At 43.8% G+C, this 23,000-nt stretch overlaps 1 protein-coding gene across 1 annotated transcript; it reads right to left on the bottom strand.

The window, feature by feature from the left end:
- Positions 1-16,382: 16,382 nt before the first annotated feature.
- Positions 16,383-22,252, bottom strand: LOC147889490 (uncharacterized). The gene has a single exon (XM_087392065.1). It carries the CDS (start codon positions 22,198-22,200, stop codon positions 16,540-16,542), a length of 5,661 nt encoding a protein of 1,886 aa, XP_087248191.1. The 5' UTR covers positions 22,201-22,252; the 3' UTR covers positions 16,383-16,539.
- Between the last annotated feature and the right edge of the window lie 748 nt (positions 22,253-23,000).

The raw sequence follows: 23,000 nt of genomic DNA on the forward strand, positions 1-23,000 counted from the left end.
TTGAAGGAATGTTGTCTAGTGAGATAGTGTTTTCTAAGAAAAAATAAAGGACTTGCTTTGTAAACTTGTCATTTTTTGTCCTAATTAAAAAGAATGTATTAGGTCAAATCTTTAGATTTGTGTGTCGAAATGCAATGGTGTAAAAGCAAAGTGTTATTTATTTTATGTGAAAATTTAGAATATTCAACTACATTTTAGAAAGGATTCATTTGCACAGAGGTCTATGACTAAAATGGCTATTTGAGGTGCATTGAAAAGAATGTTGTTTTGATTATATCGTTGCAATCCTGAGTTGAAATGAGAGGATGTAAAGAGGAAGGTTCTGTGTTTTTCTGAGTATTTTAAGTTTTAAGTGTTTAAAGAAATATTTGATTGGTTTTTAGAGGTGTTTTGGTTCAAACTTGATAGATACATAGATTAACAAGCATGCGGTGAGATGGTGAAGTCTTGGAAGCCAATGTGTTGAGTGAATAATGGACTACATTAGTGTTATCTAGAGTTTCTCTAAGCACATTTTACCCTTTTCTTAGTGTAGTAGCCTAATACTTGGCTAGTAAGATACCCGTACTTGTGGATATCTTTAAGGGTCTCCAATTATGTGTAATATACCAAGTTAAGTGTCTTACTATGTTTTTCTAAGGCAATGTCATTTTATATATTATTTATATGATTTGTGTATGTGGTATTAGTTTTGTGTGTTGAATATCTATGCTGTTTACTAATGTCAATATTATATTATGTTAGGTGTAAAGTGTATGAAACCATGGAAGCCCTTAAGAAAAAGAAAAAGGTGGACATGCATTTTTAAATTGATGCAAAAAATGCGCAATTTCTAAAGAGGAATGAATCCTCCTTGGCAAGTGAAAATCATTTGGTAGCCCTTCAAAATCAAGGAAAAACACATATGGATTTGTGGTTAGATGGGAAAATATATCCAGTAAATCCATAAACTTGTCACGCCCATCAATTCTATGGGTTGACTAATTTAATAATGTTTCTATGTAAGGTTGAGAATGGTTTGTTAGGATATTGTAAAATGTTGATTGCTCATGGAGCAAGGAGCATTCACATCCGCTATGATCTTTGCTTAATGAAAGAGACAAAAGGATTGTAATGTTAGAGTCTTGGAATCAACATTTGGTATCATCTATGCAAGCTACAACTGCTCACATGGTTGCGAAAGAAAAATGGTATGATGGCATAGAGAATAAAAATAAAAAATTACAAGGAAAGTTTCAAACATTGGACGCTCAGTTGGGAGAGCATGCTTTAAATGTAATTCACTTACAAATGTAGAACACCTCTCTTAAAGATGAGATCAAGAAATTGGTAAAAACATTAGCGTTCATGAAGGTTATTCCTATGGATCCAAGACTTCGCCAGAGGAAATTGCATTCAATGGATGAAATATCCAAAAAAAAGTGGTCACTAGAAGCGTCGAGTGAGAGCTTGTAGGACTGTTTCACTACCCATGTCTGTCCATGATGAACACTCCGGTGCTGTGGGTGAAGTGTTTACATAAAAAATGCTGGAGTCTGCTATACATCATCCCAAATTCAAAAGTCTAAAATTAGAGATAACATCTGAGTCAATGAGAAAAGTTGTGGAGCAATTCAATGCAACTAATGCACAGGGAGTTGTGATGCTATAGGGATAAGTACAAGGGAATATCATTTCATATTCAAGAGCTTAAAGAAAACATTCTTTTCTATAGAAATAAAACTTCCAAAAGCAAACGATGTTGATAAGACAAGGCATGCATTCAATTCTGGTGTACCTGATTCAGTTGGTGAGCCATAGCAAGTATGTAGTACACTAACTATGAAAGGAAGGCTAGAGAATCTAAAGAACTAGAACTCACAGTCACCAACAACTTTGTGATGAATGTTCGAAGAGTTTTGTAGGCGATGGTGGTGAAGTTTTATGATATGCCTATGGAAGAATGCAATGGTCAACTAAAGATCGTACTGAAGCTTGATAAAAGTGAGGTTATCAAAGGTCAAACATTAGAAAGATTCAGTTTGACATTGATGAATATAATACTAGACCTTCAAGTTGAGCGTTAATGATGTAAGGCATTTCAGCATGCAATCAGAACATGAGATTTGGTGGTTGGTTTCATTTGAGGTACCATGGAAATTTGAATTTTGAGTTGGTACTGAAAAATGCTTAGAATATTTTGAAATAGAATGTGAGTTTCTTTTGCACATGCCAAAGGAGTCACATTCAATTTTGAAGTGGTTCTTTGATCAAACCGATATCCCAAGTGTGATCAAAGTTCATAACAATGGTGAGATGCTTGAAGTTGAGGCCTATGGATCTTGCAATGTAGTTGCTAACCTCAAGACTATTAAATGTACGTTTAATGTGGCACATGAAGCAAATACAAGCCATCCTTGTCCATTGTGCATGCAAAAGAGAGTACCATTGTAGGTAGGTAAAAAGAACCAAAAGCAATGGGCTTGTGAGCTTGTAGAGATCGTTTAGGCTAAGGCACCAAATCGTGATGTTCTAGGGAAAGATCCATCATGGAGCACAATTCTTGAAATTCCTCTTGAGAGAGTACACATTTGTGCCCTTCATGCAATTGTCAGAATAATTGAAAAGCCAGTGCACTTGCATATCATAGATGCATATAATTTAAAGCCCAACAAGAAAGTGAGGATGATTGCAAGAATTGAAAAGGTGCTTTTAGATATGGGACTACACTCTAGGCACGTCAAGATTATAAAAGATGACAAAAGATCTAGAAAAATAGGCAATGTTCCTTATAAGCCAAGTTGGAGGTGTCAAGGCTTTATAATTTCTTTCTACAAAGAAAAAGAATCATAGGCTCAAAGGTGATCATCAGTTTGATGTATGACGAAAGTTACACAGTGCCTGTTTTGTGAACGAGGGGAAAAGGGGAACAAAATATGTAGTGCCACAAAGTACCAATAGTCCCAGTAGTGCCACAAGTTCCGACACTGCCCAGCAATGCCACAAGTGTTAGTAGTGCCAGTAGTGCCAATAGTGCCACCAGTTCTACCAGCACCCCCTATTCTACCAACACCACCTACACCATCGGTCCCACCAGCCCAGCCAATGTATCCGCACATAGCAAGCTTGAAGTGCAAGTTCACGGAGTTTAGGGATCGGAAGAAGGACGATTCAGATAGCCACATGTCGTAGTTTGAAACCCAATGGTGGTAGGCGAGTAGCTTTGACGACACCATGTTCGGTGGTCTGAAAAAGTTACAACAGTTTGCAGGTACCCTAAGTGGCATTTGGGTCATCCCGTATGGCCTAGCACAGTTTACGAACCATGAGAAACGGAAGACATCTTCCTACACAAGTTTCATAAGCAAAAAATACCGAATGACATCCGTAGGAAGTTGCGAGAGCTCTGTCAAAAGAAACTAATGGTGGAAGACTATGTACAAAATTTTGGAACCTCAATGTTCAGCCAGATGTGGCTAAAAGACCCACAATCAAGACATTGGTAGAGTACTTCTGCAAGGTATTATGAAAAGAAATCCACAAGGTAGTGAGCGGGAGACCTGAAGAGGGCCTGAATGGCTGAAATGACTTGGTGGATATTGTCAAACGAGCAAAACGATGGTGTAGAACATTTAAAAGCCTATCCAAGGACGATGACTTAGACAATTGAATCTAGCAATGACATAGATGACAACATAAAATCCGAGAGTGTGAATCCAAAAGTGATTTGGAAGATAAGGATAGTAAGTCAAAGAAGAAGAGAAAGCATAAGAAGAAGAAATTGAGCAAAAAAGAGACAAAGAAATCCAAAAAAGAGAAGAAGAAAGCAATCGAGAGAGAGAAATTGTTGGAGAAAAACCAAAGAGTTTAGGAGCAATGAAGTCAACGTCTCAATTAAAGTGCTAGATTTCATGAACAATCACCCAACACAAGTTTGCTAATATAACTCAAATGCTCAGATGAATCTAGTGCAACAGATACCTCGCCCACCGACAACAAGTGTCAATCAAGTAGCAATTGATCGAGTGGCGGCACAGAATGTGGCCCACATTTAGTAGATAACCAACTAGAATCAACGAGGCAATTAGAATCAGAGGCGAAATTGGAATTTGCAAGCATCGTGGGGTCAACAAAATTCAGAATCAACAAATATTGCAAGTATTATTTGGAGAATGGGCAAAGACAGGGCGAGGAGTGGAGATTACGCATTGGCCACCGAGACGTGGACCACATCAACAAGAGCAACCACCAGCAGATACGAATGCGGTGCTAATAAAAGAATGGGATGACACATCAGTATGTTGGACCAAGTCCACATCTCACATATACAAGTCGTAGCAGTGTGATTGCTCGACGTGCCCGAAGTAGGGAAAGCTGCCATATACCAAGCCAGAGAAGATTAATGTGTATGCAGTAATACAGTCTAAGGGTCCAATTCAAGAAGCTTAAGTGGAGACGTTACGAAAGAAGAAAAGGCGGTTGAAGTGGAAAGACCAGGAAGAGGTTCTGATCATGGATGGCAACCTTGAAGTAGATTGAGAAGATGCAAGCTTGCACAATAAACAACAAGAGGAGGAGCGACCAGTTATATCGAAATAGCGATCCACTTCTCCCGGAACCAGTGCAATGCCATTGAACGATACGGAGGTAAGGCCTATGGTTCATGTTCATGCTAAAACTCATGTATTGAAAAACTTCTTAGAAGGGCTATTGACAACCTTGAAAAAGGCAAAAGTGAAGATCTTAGTAGAGCGCCTATTATGGATGGGTGGTCCCTTAAGTCAAGAAAAGGTTGGTGGCGGATTCGATGTGGCCTCACCTAGAGTTGCAATGTCAGGATTTCATACCACCAAATCACTTGGATAGGGATATGCCAATCGTATGCTGGGCAAAACCGGAGGATGTGGATTACATGGTGCCGGTGGTAAAAGTGTGATACCAAGGTCAGAACTTGATAGGAGTCGTGCTCAATAAGAGACTTGGAGGAAGAAGATGTGCGCTATCCCATGTTGTTGGGCAAGCCTTGGTTTGAAGCTCTTAGAGTGAAGTAGGATTGGGGTTCTTCTATGATCACAATACAGAATGGTAAGAAGGCACTTAAAATGCAAATGATTCCAAGTAAAACCCTGCAGAAGAAAGAGCAACCTATTGATACATTCAATTTCTAATCTCTCATTCTCTCCGTCGATTCACGGGCAATCACAGGCGCTGGCATCGTATTTTTCCTTCCAGCCTATCTTGTGGATTGCATGCACCCATAAGATACGTAAATTTTGTTTTCTTCATGCCTATCCACAAGCCCACAATTCCCTAGATGGTTCCCTCCTGCCACATGTCAACATTTTAGACCTTTAGCTTGGTACACCATTTACCCCTCTCTTGGGGCACAATTAAAACATTTGCCCCTTGGCATTTTTACACATTTAAGTGCACCTAGGCCTGAGCACTCAGAACCACCTAGTCGATGCCAATACACCCTCACCTAGGACCTTGGCAGTTACTTCCCTTGACCATTTAATTTACGCACATGAAATATTATAGAAGTCGGTCATCCAAGAGAAAATGCCCACCGATCTTTTCAAGGTCATGCTATCTCGGCTCTAGCATAACATTCCTTCCCTCTTCAAGCATCAGCGTCCTCGATGATGAAATCTAGAAACACCCTCAGTAACTAGTATACGGATTCCCAGGTAGCTTTTGATAGAGGTAGACCATGCCATGCAACCAACACCGTGGGTATCTTTCGATTACGCACTTGCATTGTTCCTAGGTCTAGGATTCTTATTGGCTTGCGTCTTGCATTATCCTCTATCTCCTGAAACAAAACAACACCTTCGATTAGTGAGTCACTAGTATGCAAAAATTTCTTTAAACGAGAAACATGAAACACTGGGTGCACCTTACACCCTGGTGGTAATTCTAATTTATAGGCTACCTTGCCTATTCTTTTGAGAATTAACCATGGCCCACAATATCGAGGTGATAACTTAGCACACTCTCTTGCAGTCAAAGACTTAGAGTGCGAAGGAACTCTGAGAAAAACTTTTTCTCCTTTCTTAAATTCTCTAGCGGATCGGTTTTCATCCGCATAGGCCTTAGCTCTATCCATAGCTTGGCGAATGTTAGCTCTCGCAAGTGCTAGCATCTCCCGCATTTGAACCACAAAGTTTGCGGCACTAGGCACTTTCTGAGGTATTCCAACTATAGTTGGATTCGTTGGTCTATAACCATAGTTCAGCTCAAACGGACTGAACCCTATAGAGGAATGTTTTCTATCATTGTAGGCAAACTCCAACAATGGCAGCCACTTGTCCCATGTATGTTGCCTCAATGACACATATGCTCTAAGCATATCCTCTAAAATTTGGTTGATTCTTTTTGTCTGACCATCCATTTCTGAATGATCCCCACTACTCATTCCCAACTCAGTCCTTAGTGTCTCAAATACCGCAGAGTCCAAAAATGACCGGTAAATTTGACATCTCTGTCTGACACTATGGATTTGGATAATCCATGCAGACGAAATATATGTTTAGTAAACAAATCCGCCACTTGCGAGGCACTAACAGAATCTCTAGTTGGAATGAAGTGAGCCATCTTGGTAAGACAATCAACCACCACAAGGATAGAATCATATCCACCTTGTGTCGTAGGCAGCCCTACAATAAAGTCCATGGAAATGCTCTCCCACTTACTTAGTGGTATCTCCAAGGGTTGTAAAAGTCCGGGTGGCTTCACTCGCTCTGCCTTACTTACCTGACACAAAAAACAACGTGTCACATATTCATGAATATGCTTTTTCATCTTTGGCCAAAAGAAATCTCGCTTCACGAGATCATATGTCTTCTCAACTCTTGGATGTCCCGCACATGGGCTATCATGGCGAATGACTCTCTGCCTGAGATCATTCTGATTAGGTACTACTACCTTGCCATTTCTTTTCAGCATACCATCCCTTATGGCATATCTTGTTAGAGTTAGCTCAAATGTCCACCTCTCATGTAACCCACCAATATTCTGTGTACCCAATGTTGTAAGGCCCCCATATGAGGAGAAGCCATGATGGGTATCGGATATTGGGAGGGATCCCAAGTTTAGACACTGGAAGGGGTCTTAGAGTAGACCAGATGGTTATGAGACGGCTTAGGAGCCAAGAGTAGATACCCGTCTGCAAAAGGGGGGGTTCGGGGGGGTGATAGCCCCCTCGATAGCAGGGGGTCCGGGGGGCGCAGCCCCCCGGTGGGGGTCTGGGGGCAAAGCCCCCAGCGGCAGGGTCCGGTATGACCTATGTGCAATCCTTCATCTGCCCGTCGGCATGTTTTCTGAAGGGTCGGCTAGTCTTCCAGGCCAACTGTCTATTAGGCCGACTGCCTACCGTCAACCGACTTACACTATATAATAGTGGCCACCCCCTGTCCAGTATCATCAGATCACCAGTTCTTCACGCTCATAGTCCGTCCAGCATCTGTCTAGATCACCATCGAAGCTCTGTCTGTAGAGTGCACGGGTGGACAGCCAACCATCAGTTGTATCAGCAGTTTGGTATATCAGAATTTTTTGTATTATCTCCAGCTTTCCATCGTGCACTTGCGTTTTGTTGTTATCTTCCGTTGCGTACTATTTTTCTTACATATCTTGCATAAGTTTGGCCTTTTCTGGATGCCAGGTCATCATTTTCCCCGAGTTTTAACATATGAGCCTTAGGCCATAGGCTTTGGACAAACTCATCCACCTTTTGAGTTTCTCCAATCTCGGCCATTAGAGCACTCTCTAACACCGTGAAACTCATGTTATGCATAATGCGTGACAATGCATCAACAACTTTATTTTCTTTTCCTCTTCAGTACTGAATCGTCAAATTAAACTCCTACATGAGTTCTGCCCACCTAGCTTGGTGGCCTCTCAAGTCAGGCTGTTTACAAAAATGTTTCAGAGTATCATGATCAACATCCACATAAAACTCTGATCCATACAAATAATGTCTCCATGTTTTCAAAGCATGGACAACAGCATACAACTCTAATTCATGAGTTGGCCAATTTCTTTGAGAGGGAGAAAGCTTCTTGCTTTCAAAGGCTACTAGCCTTTCCTCTTGGAGGAGAACTACTCCTACCGCAATGCCACTTGCATCGGTTTCCAGGAACAATGGTTTCTGGGGATCAACTATTTTTAACACTGGTCCTGTGACCACAGCTTGTTTTATGGTGTTAAAACTTTCTTGTTGATTCTGTCCCCATATAGAAGGTACTTTATCTGAGGTCAGATTAGTCAATGGCGATACTACGATAAAATTGGACAAATCCCAAGAATGATCGCAAAGCGGTCAAACTCTGAGGGATTGGCCAAGTCAGTATCGCAGCCACTTTCTTTGGATCCATTTCTACCCCCTTTGGAGTAATTATGAATCCTAAATATTCAAGTCTAACCATACATAGTATAGTTTTCTTCTTATTTACATAAAGACAGGCTTTCCTCAAAGTACTGAACACTATTCTTAAGTGTTCGTGATGCTCAGTAATACTTTTACTAAATACCAGACTATCATCAATAAAATGTACTACAAACTTTTCGATATACGAACGTAGTAAATCATTCATAAGCATGACGAATGTAGCTGGAGCATTGGTAAGTCCAAAGGGCATTACCAAAAACTCATAATGACCAAACCTACTTCTGAAAGCGGTTTTATGCACATCCTCGGCTCTAATACGAATCTGATGGTAGCCACACTTAAGATCTATCTTACTGAAAATTACGGCCCCATGTAATGCATCTAGCAAATCATTGATTCGAGCCATCGGATACATGTGCTTAATAGTGATATTATTCAATGCTCTGTAATCTATACAGAGGCAAAAAGTATCATCTTTCTTCCTCTTTAATATCACTGGGGAAGCAAAAGGTGAAAAACTGGGTTGAATTTGCCCTAGCTTGAGGTATTCTTCCAGTTGTCTTCACACCTCAGCTTCCTCTGTAAAGCTTAATCTATAGGGAGGTCTATTTACAGGTTCTGCCCCCGGGATAAGCTCAATTTTATGTTGAACATTCCGCTCTGGAGGTAACCCATAAGGTAACTCATCCCTAAAACAATCAGAGAACTTCTTCGATATCTCTTTAGCCAACTCGGCCATTTTCCCATCTTGGGTAACCTCGGTGCTAGCCGATGCATCATCAATCGACTCTACCGATGCTATACACAGACACAGAAACTCTTTCGGAGTCTTCCAAATTTCCATGGCTGAAATCAATGGTCCTCGAGGTAAATCCTTTTCACCTCGCAAAACATATTCTACCGTGTTCATCTTGAACTAGTAAATATGCTTTTTCCAATCAATGGATGGATTTTTCCAAAAATGCCAAGCCATGCCTAGGGCTATATCTGCGTGAGCTAGCCTGGTCAATTCAAAGTCCAGCTTCTCAACATAGTCCTGTATTCGAACTTCCAACTGGGTAACCCTTTGGTCCCATACTTCACTTGAACTTCCGTCCGCCATCCTGACCGTATAAGCATAGTCAGACGGACTAGTTTTCAACTTGAGCCTCCTAATAAGCTTCGAATTAATTACATTGTGTGTTGACACTGAGTCGAACAACACAAATCAACTCGGGCTCATCGAAAATTGTATACCCCGTTGCTACGGGCTTTGAAAGGATGTTATCAGGTGCACCGCTTACTAACTTAGTAACAGACACACATAACAACATAGGTACTAACCTCTAAGAAGGTCCCGCCAATTGCATCTGCATATGTTCCGCATTGGGACTCTCTTGCATTTCCGCGTCGCATTCAGCTATTATCATATTGGCCGTGCGACGGTCTTTGTTTAATGGACAGTCTTTCCATTGATGTTGCTGAAGGCAGCCGAAGCACAATCCTTCTTTTCTAGCTTTCTCTTTTTGCTCAGGGGTCAACGAGGACTTTGAGCAAGCCCAGGCTGCCATTGGAGTTACTTTTCTTTTCACCCCAATGGTGGTACTTGTCTTTGCTTGTCCCTCAACTGGCTTCACCTGCTTGGTTTGGCCACTTGGCTGCGAGACACTTGTCTTTGAAGTCCATTTCCTCTGAAATCCCCCTTTTCTCGGGTACTCATGCTAAGTCCCTGCCTGCACAAATCCACTAGATCTGCCTCTGGCATCCTCATAGTTCAGGGCTACTGCAATAGATTCATCTAATGTAGTCACATATTTAGCCCGAACTTCCATTTTAATCTTGCCTTTCAGTCCATAGATATAGTCTTTCAACTGAACCGACATAGGGAGAGGGTCTGTTATTTTCATAGCACATTCCCTGAACTTGTCAGTGTACTCTGCCACCGACAAATTCCTCTGGTGAAGGTTTCTATAAGCATCCCAAGCTTGGGACTCTTCGTCAGGTGGAAGGAAGTGTTTCTTAAATTCAGCCTTAAACCCTTTCCAGGTGGTAGGGGCAACCTGATCTTTCTGTTGCTTTATCCACCACCTATCCATTGCCTCAATAAACAGGTGAGTGGTCTCGTGGATTTTCTTTAGATCAGATCTGATTTCACAAATGGCGAAGGCTTCTTCCCACTTGTGTAACCAAACCTCGATCACATTGCGCTCGGTCATCCGACCAGCGTACTTCTCCGGTCTATAGTTGGCAATATTAGGTACCTTGACCTTCGCATGCTCTGATGAGTGGGCTTTGGCTCTACTGGAGCTTTGCCCTTTTCATTTCTAGATGGTCTAGCCGACAAGGCTTGCACCATCGCTCTAATTTCATTTTGACCAGCGTTCACTTGAAGCTGCTGGTTCATGATCTGTTGTAAGGCATCTTCTAATACATAAATCCTACCCAACAGAGTAGGTGTTATGTGATGGGACACTTGTTGTGTAGACTGCACTCTACATTGACCAGGATTCACCCTGGAATCTTGTCCCTCTGCCTCCATTGTTTCAAAAGGGAAAATAGTTTTTTTTTTTTCTCTTGTAATTTCCCTCTACTGTACAGGAATAAATCGACTGCAAACTGGAAAATAAAATTTTATACAGAAGGAAAAACTGATGCTCCCACGAATCGCAAATGTCCGAACTTCCTTCTTCTGCCAAAGTCTTTGCAAGTCTCAAAAATCCAAGCTATTCGCTATCAAATTCAGCTTTGCGAAAGTGAAGATCTTCATCATCATTGATGCTGACCATGAACCAAGGTCGTTTTACTCCTGTATTGTTATCGAGTGCCTCAACTATGTGGATAGCTGCATTCATACCTTCCCTTACTACGCGCACTACCGACGGATCCGTAGCACAGTCGATGCAATCAACGCCCACAAGCGTGTAAACCAAGGATAGGTTGCGAACATCAGCCACCTCCTCAAAACTTGCCCCGCAAATAAGCTTTACCCACGTTCCTGCTACCAAGGAATCCTTGGGAGAAAACTTGGATAGAAGGCAGATGAGGTGGTGAAAGCTTCGCAGTGGGTGGGAATGGTGGATGGATGATTTGCAGAGATGGAATAAGTAAACAAGCGTGAGAGGCTGTCGTCGCCAAGAGCCCGTTAATTCTCATCGCCGCCCATTGTCAGCCTACCCTGCTGATTTCCCAGGTCTCTCAGATGTAATCCCTCGCAACGGAATCAACCTGCTCTTCTATCACCTACCCACGAGAACCTTGCCCTGCAACAGCTATACCCGCTCTTGTATCGAATCCATCAACGGCTCAACCACTCCATCAACGGAAGCAGCTCTCTGCGCTCACATTCCTACGCGATCCCTTCGTCCAGCCTAAGGCTCTGATACCAAATGATACGTTCAATTTCTAATCTCTCGTTCTCTCCGTCGATTCACGGGAAATCATAGGCGCTAGCATCATATTTTTCCTCCCAGCCTATCTTGTGGATTGCATGCACCTATAAGATACGTAACTTTTTTTTTCTTCATGCCTATCCACAAGCCCACAATTCCCTAGATGGTTCCCTCCTGCCACATGTCAACATTTTAGACCTTTAGCTTGGTACACCATTTACCCCTCTCTTGGGGCACAATTAAAACATTTGCCCCTTGGCATTTTTACACATTTAGGTGCACCTAGGCCTGAGCACTCAGAACCACCTAGTCGATGCCAATACACCCTCGCCTAGGACCTTGGCAGTTACTTCCCTTGACCATTTAGTTTACACACATGAAACATTACAGAAGTCGGACATCTACGAGAAAATGCCCACCGATCTTTCCAAGGTCATGATATCTCGGCTAGAGCATAACACCTGTCATGGCCCAAGGGGTCAATATGGGGACGGAACTTGATGATGACAAGGAGCAGAGTTCCTAGATGCGAATCCATCTGTGGTTCCATTGTTTGAGATAGATGTGGAAGAAGTGTTCCAGCAAAGGATCTGGGGTAAATAACACATTACAGAAGTTCATATAGTGTCAGTCGAAGATCTAGTGCCTGGCTGCCATCATGTGGATAGCAATCAGACAAAGACACAAAAGGAGGACAAAGACACAAAAGGAGGAAGGACCTAGTAGAGGAAAGCCACCATGGAGGGAAATTCAAGGAAAAAGTGTCCAGAGGCTATCCATGCTTGGAGAAGGCCAGTCTGTGCAGGATAGTCTGTGCAGGATGCATGGACAGGGCACTGACATCAGCAAGGATCCGAGCAGGTATAGCAAGCTGGATTGGCTGTCCTGGAGCATCTTTGAGGCCTGGAAGGGACCTGATGGGAAGCGTACTGATAGTAGAGGGATGGCACACTGCACTGGATCAGCTTGGTCCACTAGCTGGTTGCCACGATGGGTACATAGGCCAGGAAAAGGGCCTCATAGGACCCTATAGGTTGGTAAGGGCAGACCCTCAGGTAGGCTAGTAGGGGGTCTTTGGGTAAGCCATTTCACCTACCAGGTCGGATACAGGTTGGGGCTTTCAACCCTATATAAGGGGTCCCTTGAGGTCTCCATTTGGTGTCACCTCGAGCAGCAGGTATCAACAGATTGGAGCAGCCAAAGAACCCTCTCTTGGGCCTATATTAATGAGTTGATGGAGGGGACCAGAAGCTGCAGACAAAGAGCTTGTAGAGCTCCCCAGCTAGACTAACTACCCGGGTAGTAAGGTGGAGGCTTCATTGGACAGAGAGTCTACATAAGCTCAGGGGAGCACTCGGCCTTAGAGATCTAGAAGGAACAAGGTGGTAGTAGCACAACTTTGGCTAAGGACTGAGGACCATGGTTTTGTGGGATTTAGGCCTCTTGTCTTTTGTATCCATTTTGGAGGAAATATTCTTTTGTTGGTGCTATCTCTCTCTTGGATCTGTCTATTTACTAACTTGCACACACATCTACAATTGTGAAGTACACACAAGTGATTCTGTAGTGAAACACTTCCGTGTATAATTCTTGGGAGGCTCTATCAGTTTTCTGCTACAGGATACCCTCTGTAGGGATTCATTTCTAAAAAGTATCTGCATGTCTAACAATAAAACGATGATAGTAGGTGCAGTTGAGATAGTTGTGGAAGCAACAAGGCGTATACCTTTGGTTCTACAAAATATCAAAGGGAAGCAAGTGGATGTTGTGTATTCCTCTAGTTGTTCTAGTGGCACACCCAGCTCCCTGGCATCTTTGTTCCATCCAAGAGTTGAGATGGGGTGTTGGAGGGCCTTGTTTGTGGGTGTGCTCGCCGAGTGAGGCTAGGGTAGATGACTGAGGGCCAGTTTGTGGGTATGCCCACCCCTCTTGTGAGGCTTAGGTAGAGTAGGGTTTGGCAGGTTCATGGCATAGGTTGGGGCCCTCTGGGTCAGTTGGCACGATACCCTATGCTAGAGGGGTTGCTGCCCATGTGCGGGGTTGTTCAAGGCCTTCCTGAGGCTTGCTTTGCTACCACGTGGCAGCCCCTTCTGAGGCGCCATGGATGGACATTTGTAGGGAATAGTTTGGCCACCATTTTGGGGCAGATAGCCTGACATGCTACTATCTAGTAGAGGTGGGCCGACCTCTTGGTCGGCCACCTAGGCTGGAGCACAGCCCCTTAGAGGGTTGGTGGAGGCCAGCCCCATGAGGGCCTGATATAGGGGCCAGGAGGAGTAGTCAGCCATGCAGCAGATGGGGGTCATCCCCCCTAGGGCTGAGTCGGCCATCTATAGGCTGTTGGGCTGACCATCTAGGGCAGGGGGTCGGCTGTATGCCCTCTTGCTAGTCGGTTGGTTGAGGCAGGGGCTGACCCTATATATAGGGCCCCCTCCCCTCATTTTTTTTCATCTTCTCATGTGGTTTTTGCCGAGTGATATAGAGGGCTTTTCGAAGAGATCACTTGTGCAATCTCTCTCCCTCTTTCTCCTTATGTGCATTTCTTTGCCGAGTTCTCTCTCTACCCATTGTGTGTGTCCATTCCACACGCACTCTCACAGAGACAGGGGTAGGAATGCTCAGGCAAGTGGCTGCCTGCCACATGGCGAGATGGGGCTTGCAAGGCCTCAAGGAGAGAGCCCCTCAAGTCGGTTTATAGGGGGTGAGGGGCTGGTTGGCTAGGTTGGCCCATTTAGACCCCTAGTCGACGAGTTTTGGGGGGCTTCTAGACCCTATATAAAGGGAGTGGTTTGGGTTCATTTTTCATTCATTGCTGCAGCACCTGGAGTAGTAGATATCTAGGCCATCATCTTGAGGGTCCAATAGGAGCTGAGTGCTACATTTAAAGCTCAGGAAGGAGCTGCATCCTTGGCTGTCTTCCAGGGCAGCAAGGTGCAAGTATCAAGGCACGGTGTGTTAAACAACTACTCTAATTCCTACTGAAGATCACGGGAGAAGCACCGAGTTATTCCACCCAGCCAAATCCTGCTGAAGCGTGAGAACTCATCAGAGAATTCGAAAAAAAACATACGTGAACACCATCTCCTTCTCTCACTAACTTCAGCAAGCCCCATCTCCCTAGATGGATCTAGATGCCACATGTCATCCATATAGGGCCTTCCTAATGCAACATTTCACCCCTCTCCTGGGATGCGTTAATTCCTTTGCCCCTAGGCACATTTCTTGCATTAGGCCCTTAGCCTTAGATCCACCTAGTCTGGTGCTATCAACCCTCACCTAGGACCTTGACATTAATTCCCTCTCGATCATTTACATGAAGCGCAAAACAAATATATTACAATTATAGATCCTTTTAGGGGAAATGTCGACTGATTCTTCCGAGGTCATGCTACCTCGGCTAGAGCATAACACGGTGACAAAGCCAATTGAAGCTCTACGAGAGCACGCAGGCATAGGGATCTAGAAGTGCCATGGAGAAAGTAGGACGACATCTCTTGGTAAGAACAGAGGACCACGCTCTGGGATTCTGGACTCATTTTGTATTGTGTCCATGGGAAATAAATATATCTTTTGTTGGTTCAATATCCGTCTTAGAGCATTGTCTCTTTACTGGCTTGCACAAGCCTGTCGAGCACACAAAGTAAATAACTTTTTTGGATTCTGCCCCTAACACCACTGTGTGAGTTACTGGGCTATAGATATCTATCTTCAGCTGTGTATACCCTTTGTTGTGGCTACTTCTAACAACAAAATCAAAATGGCAAACAATGCATGGGAAGTTCACAAAATTAGATGTGTCTGTGGTCTTGACAGAAAACCTCTTTCCTTATTATACCCACAACCATGAGGGGCATGAACATCGCATCATCTTGGGACAACCATGATTGAGCTAGGTAGATGTTGTGTAGCAATGTGTGACATGGAATGCAGCATTGTGATATAGTAAAGATCCTGCAACTCGATTTTCATGGTTCGTGTCTTCCTTTGGGATCCATAGTAGAGTGGGGGCTACATCATCATGCAACCAAGCACTCTTAACATGACTTAATTCTTTTACAAAGCAATAGTATGTAGTATGTAGTTGGATCTGCCATGTTGAGAATGGTTTGCATTTTGTACTCATGGTCGTTGTCTCTTTATTCATATACAATCCTTGCATACATTTGGATATCATATTTCTCTATGTATTAGCTCTAACTTTTGAGCAACCGTGACATATTTTTTAAGACTCGAATATTTGAGGCTCACTTTTCCAAAACTATATGGATTTGACATTTCACTTTCAAAATTTGTCCTATGACTTCTAAATTCATTAAATGCAAAACTTCTATTTTAGTAAGTGTAAAATTTTTATTCTAAATTCTATTTTTGTGTGTTTCAATTCCAGTTGTTATGAAATTATATATTTGAGAATTGTGTTTGTAAGACAGCTCCAGAATGGGATTGCCACATGGGCAGCACATAGGCTGCCATGTGGGCAGCACACCTCAGATCATACCAGGTAGGTCATAAACTCTTTGGAGGGCTGAAACATTATGGAAAGGACTGCTCTTCCACCCATTTCACTACAAGAGAAGGGGTTTTATTAAAAAATACACATAAATAAGGGTTATTTAAAATCCCTTTTTGAGAAGAGTGTGGGAGGGAGGGAGATAACACAATTCTAAGATGCTGTACAAATGTACACATCTCTATTGCATCTTATAAGTAATGTACATAAGCCTAACTTGGGAGCCCGATTAGATGCGCCTTTACATGCGGGACATGCCCACTTTTGGAACTCTTGTATAGGAGCATCCATCAACAAATATTCTGCTCATGTGCAAAATTTGGTGGTTTGTTTTCTAATCCATGCAAGTGCACGTGCATTTTGTAGAAGTAGTAGTCTGGATTGCCTAGGATTATAGGAAGGTTCTTAAAACTATCACCTAGCGTGTTTTCAAGGCCGTTTCTGAGCAACTGAAGATCGTGGTCATACTCTTTTGGCAACCTTGTACACTCCTTTGCTATAGGAGAGTACTTTTCAGAGAGTTGAGATTGATAGTTATAGAAGATGTATTCTCTGATCTCAGTTGAAGTTGTAATAAGATTTGAAGGGATAGACCACTCAGGGAAAACCTTCTCAAGGTCTTTGTAGGAAGTCCAAGATTTGTTGTCTCGAGGACTCACGAATCCCTGGCCATCCGATAGAGATTGGTAGCATGACTTTTCGACGAGCTGATTATGGAGCTGTTGATCCGAGGGTGAATACATAAGGCCACACAAACCGGCCGGCTGGTGCACAGTCTTGTGCTTTTCCTTATGTTGAGCTGAATGGAAGCAAGGCGAACCACAGAGGGGACAGCGCTTGTCACACATCAGTCGAGCACTCGCCAAGATGCCGCCTCTCACCTTGTTCACTAGTGACAACTTATCAAGATTATCCAACTTTACCCTCTCACTTAGGCTTTTGATCAGCCTTGAATTTACATCCTTGATGTAAAATTCAGGATCCAACTTGTACCCTTCATATGCCTGCTGATAGATAGCAGAAACAGAAATTGCCAACTTAGAGGACTGACCTATAGTACTCCGGAGACTCTTTGAGAGTTTCTCCAAAAAAGAGGCTGCAGAAGGATTCTGCAAGGTTGCATGGCCTGCGAGCCTCAAGCAATCCTGGATTTGATTCATAAACTCAGGCCAATGGCTCTTGTAGGTATTGGCGAGTCTCTCACCTATCAATGCACTTGTGACAACACGATAGTGTTCGGATCCATCGTTCACAAAATAGAGAAGCTCATCTGTTCTCTGCCATTCTATCAAGAGGAGAAGGTGCATATCCAAGTATGCTCTGATCACTTTCCAGCTACGCACCCAATCAGCCTCTTCTAGTTCTTCGGTGATTTTCTTCACTAACTGCTCCTTATACTCGTTCACCAGCTCTTTCTCAAACAGATGCTGCACCTCCGAAATGAGCATTTTTGCTGCTCCCACCCCATTTGCACGAGCCTCAAAAAATACCCATAGCCTATCCCTTGCTGCCCCGAGCTTCTCTGCCACATTGTGCTCTTTGTCCCACTTCCTTTGGATGTGCTTGAGCTTCTCTGTTAGCTCTTTCTTCACCCATCGATGTGCGTTTGCTTGATTTTCCCTCGTCCACAATGAACTTTCCAGCCTCACTGTTTGCTTGATGGCATTAAGAACTATGTTATCTGAGTATTGCTTTGCATTTTTCACTTGAGACTCTACCAACCTGTTCAGCTTTTCCAACATCCGCGCATCAAGTCGGTTCAAATCAGACTCATCCAACGTGCTTGCTCTGGGATCATCATCCGACTTATTAAAAAGATCAAACCTGGTGGAAGCGTCCGAGCCTTGGTACATTTGCGTCACCATTTTGGGCACCTGTTCTGCAAAGGGCTCGTGCACTCTCTTTGCCTTCTCCAAGATCCTCCCAAAGATATCTTCAAAACCTCTCTCTTTATCCTTCTCAAATTTCTCCCTGCTCGTCTTATCTAGACCCAATTCCCCTTTGTCGATCTGATCCATGATCGTCTCCTTCACCTGATTCTCGTAGTCCCTTACCACGTTTTCAAACTTGAGCACTCCATTCAAGTAGTCATCGACCCTATCTTTGAACCTTTCCTGCAAATTTGTGCAGAAGTTATTCCAATTGCTCAATTCTTGCACCCGCCAGTTCAGGAACCGCCTCTCTTCGAGGATGGATTCCACATTCTGGGTCGTGGACCGCAGCATGATTTGCACCTTTTCCTCTAGGGCGTTATGGAGGGCACTGGAGTCATCATTCTTTTTCATTAATCGCTGTATGTCTGCCGTTAAAGACGTGAACTCATTATGATATTTTTTAGCCAGGTCTGTGCGGGGAGCACCCAGTTTGTCTTGGAGATCCCTGTAAGCAGTGTACTCGACTGCGCTTTTGAAGCTCAATTCGAAATTGGCACTACAGATGCACTCCCACACCCTACTCAAGTGCTCCGAACATTGTTTCAAATCAGCCGCTCTCCATCCCGGCTCTTGAGTCACCCGGCGGTGGATGTACTCCCGAAGATTAACTACCTGTTTACCGTAAGCCCAATCTGGAGTGTCTTCAGGAGGCACAAATCTCTTCGTCAAGTTCCCCATGAATTTCACATCACTCTTATCCTCATCCTCGTCTACGTGGAAATTTTCAAACACTGACTTCTTCAACTCATCCCCGGCCATTTTATGATCTACTAATTTGTCATCTGATGCCTTCTGATCGTCACTGAAAGATCCCTTCTCGGCTACCTCTTGAGCTGCATCCCTTAAATGCTCCTGGAGCTTCCTTTTGTTGGCCTTCAAGTTCTGGATCTCATTGGTGTTGACGCCTCTGTACACAAAGAACAACTTCGCCTTAATTCTTCCTCCAGAACTCTCAGCCACTTGTGACCCTTTGAAAGCTAGCAACACCATTGGGAGGACTTCCTTCAATCCGCTGTCATCTTCATTGGAGACCATAAAGACACAAGCATCTGCTTGCAAAACCCCAAATGTAGCCAGCCGATTGTCACGGATCTGAGAATCTTCAACGCCAAAATATTCCGGAGACCTTAGACCTTCTGTGTCCAGCAGTAACACATAATCATATTCCGGGCGTTCGGATGCAACGAGCTGTAGGTACACACCACGCGTGCACTGACCAGTGCTTGTTTGCAGTTGGGTGCCAAACATGAGATTGAGAAGCGTGCTCTTTCCACTGCTCTGCTGCCCCATTGCACTGAGAACGAAAATCTTGGGTGGTTTATTTAGGGTGCCAATAATTAGCTTGTCCAACTCAGCTAGGACTGTGTCCACCCAAGGCTTGGAGAACATGCATGCATCACCATGGAGAATCTCCAGAGGAAAACCATCGAGCAAGTGTTGAGCAGCTAGCTTTGCTAGATTTCGCTGATTCCTGGGATCTGCAACAAATATGTGACTTAGTTCTCTCCACATATGATCCATGCTTAGCTTCCTTCCTATGTAGTCCTCTTTGGCACGCTTGTACTTGTCTTTAGCTTCCCGGCTTGAGGGGTACCTCTGAAACTCCTCAAAAGCTTCGTCACTTCTCAAGGAAGCCTCCCCAAGTATACCTTGCATTCTTTCAGAAATTTCTCTTTGAAGGCACATGATCCCCACTGAACGCGACGTTCGGTCGGGCTGAGAGAGCAGCTCATGAAAGAACTGCATGATTGGAATATTCATCACTTCCAGGGCAGAATCAGTACGCTTCTTCCTTTCTAATTCACATTCCTTCTCTTTCAAGCGTTTCTGATTTGGGTTGTTCTTGAGACGTTGAAGCTCAAACTTGATGCTTGCCTCCTTCTCAAAACTCTTCTGCAAAACGAGACCTTCCCTCATGTTATTGAACTCACATATATCTAGGGTACTGTGCAAGTCTTGAAATCTGATCAACTGGTTGGGGGAAAAGTGAGTGATGCAAATCTCTTTCAATGCTTTCCTTTCATCATTTTTCTTTTGGGTAATCTTACAGAAACTTAATTTGAGGAAACTTCCAATCATTTTCACAAGATCGGTCTCGGGGCCCCGTATTGTCCTAGTCTTTTGCTCAAGTTTCTTCACTGTACTAAGTTCCCATTGGAGCTGGAAGGACTCGGATAAATTGAATGGAGAACTACGAAACTGTACACCTGGCTCCAACTCAACAATAATCATATCTGCGATCTCTTGCACAAATTCCATAAGTTGCTTGTAGGGTCCCAATACGTGCAAAGCAAGACAAGGCAAATAGCCTTCATCGCCCATTACAAATCCCACGCCGACCTCTACAACAGGAGTTATACCTTGGTCCAAACCCTGGTTGTGATGCTGGCTCACAAAATCACAATTGAGTACTCGATTAGCCACGCTTGCACTTTGAGAAGATTGCACATTTCTGTTGGAGAGAAATACTACACGAGGTAATTCGGTATCATCTGCAATTGATATCATCTTTTCTTTTTCTAGCTTCACTCTCACAAAAGATAGTGCCTGTGCATAATGCTTCAATGGCACCGGTATACCAATTCCATCATTGTGCTTGACTGGCGTTTCATTAGCAATTGATCCACCGTGAGTGGATGTGAGATTGTTTGGAACGACAAGAGGAGCTGACGATCGCTTCTCAAGCAAGAACTTGCAGAGTGCAATTTGGGCAGGGAGGTCTGAGATTTCCATGGCATGTATGAGGATCTCGAAGGGAGAGCGGAAAAGGTCTGCGTCACTTTTAGTATCTGCATTATCCACAGGAGATTTTGGTCTTACTTCTTCCCACCAATCCAAAGGAGCATCGTCGTTGTTGTCATTAGGCATTCTGAAGGAAAGGAAGGGCTCCATGCGGTGTCTCAAGCAGTCGATCAGACGTTGGATCTGCTTGAGGCCTTGGCTTGGAGGTTCTGTGTGAAAGGGTCGATCAACCACAACACCACCCATGTAACTGATTGTAACAGCAGAACCACCTGGAAGGATGTCCATAGGTATGTGTTTCCAGGTTGGAGATGGTAATGCGGTAATTTTTTCTGGGATAGCTCCGGAAAGCTGCCGTATTTCTTGAATCATGCTCTTCAACTGTTGTGAATTCATTTCAGTTAGCCTTCTTCCTGTGTCATCAAAAGCATAACGGGAAATAACAGCGCGCACGCCTCGGGATTCAGACTGGAAATTTGTGATACAAGAGACGAGTAATCGTTCCACCGAACGACTCAGATCATCTTGATCAGCGCGATGCCTCTCGAGTAAATTTTGGAGCAAGTCAGGCAGCTCAGCGGGGGAAACCGTAGAAACAGATTCGATCTTCTCTACCTTTGAAGAGTGCACGGGCTTCGATGAGCTGCTGGATAGTATCAATTGAGACAGAATGTCATTCCTAATAGGAAGGTTGGAGACAATTTCAAGCCAACAGGAGCGAATCAGTTGAGCAGGTTCCCTCAAATCTTCACCGTCCTCTTGCAACATGATTTCCCAAACCCCAATCAGGTCTTGTACCCTGTCATCATCTTTATCAACTATCACCCACGAAGATGGATCCTCTTCCAACTTCTTACGAAAGGTGGCTTCGTCTTTTGCGATCGTTGGACCCAATACACAAATGGATGTTCTCATTTCCTGAATTTGGACTGACGAACTCTCATCAGATTGGGAGCATCTTGTTTTAGTTTTAGTTTTAGTGTGCACCCCTCCAATCTCAGCGCCGACATTTGAGGCTGTAGCATTTGCGCTTGCACTTGCATTCAGCCGTGTGTAAGCTTCGTCTAGCAGCGTCTTCAAACTCGTGGCCTGCGTGCTCTTCAGAGTGATCTCACTAGAAAATACACCCCCCACATGGTATAAGCTGGCAGAAACATGGGAATTGTAAGTAGTCAAGAAGGTGAATGCCTCGTCACGAGTCGTCACACGACGAGCGTCGGACATGGCCGTCTCGCTGAGTCGCATTTTGTCTGGAGGGATTTGGAAAGACTTCATAGGAACATACCAAAACTGTCTTACGAATACCTCGTTAACCTCGTCAACTTTCTGATCACTTCTCTTTTGCTGCTGACCCTTATGCTCTTCCATTGAAGTATCCAAAACAGCCACAACTGGCACGCCTATTTTCGACTTGATTGCATTTCTCCACCCCGTCTCCTGCATCTCCATCTCGAAGGCTGAGGCGTTCAACGAACTGGAAAACCAGTACGTTTCAATTTTGGATTGCTGTTTTGCGCTCATTAGTCCGACACCTCTTGGTGGCTGAAGGAACTGCCTCTCAGAAGGCTGCAGCTTGCCTCCATCCATTGACAGAGCACGAAGGGCCCTTCCGGCACTGGCACTGGCGATGACGTTCTCATCACTGATCCCCATCTTCTGAGCAAAAAGATCAAGCACCGAATGATCAGATGGACGAACCTTTTCGATAAATATACTACGTGAGTCCGCGTGATGCTAAACTGCTCCGAAATGGTAGGATTCATCTAGCTTGAATCGTGAATCAAGAATAATATACGAAACGAACGACGTGCGGATTCAAATTATGCGAGTCACCTGTGAATTGCTGCACGCTGCCGAGGGAATTAGCTGATCACCAGGCTGCACACTGCAAGTAAATTGTGATAACCAGGCTGCACACAAGTGCAAGGAAATTGCGATGAGAAAGTTGTGTTGTGAGCTACTGTCTGCACACAACAAATTAGCGTCTCATGTTATATTTCGATATTCAATCATTGCACCTTTGTAACAAGGTGAATGATATTCAATCATTCATTGAAAGGCCTCCCAAGATCAAA

Source organism: Dipteris shenzhenensis, chromosome 20 (assembly GCF_047967505.1).
Source record: "Dipteris shenzhenensis isolate YYH24624 ecotype China chromosome 20, Dip_SZ_1.0, whole genome shotgun sequence".
Classification (NCBI taxonomy): Eukaryota; Viridiplantae; Streptophyta; class Polypodiopsida; order Gleicheniales; family Dipteridaceae; genus Dipteris; species Dipteris shenzhenensis.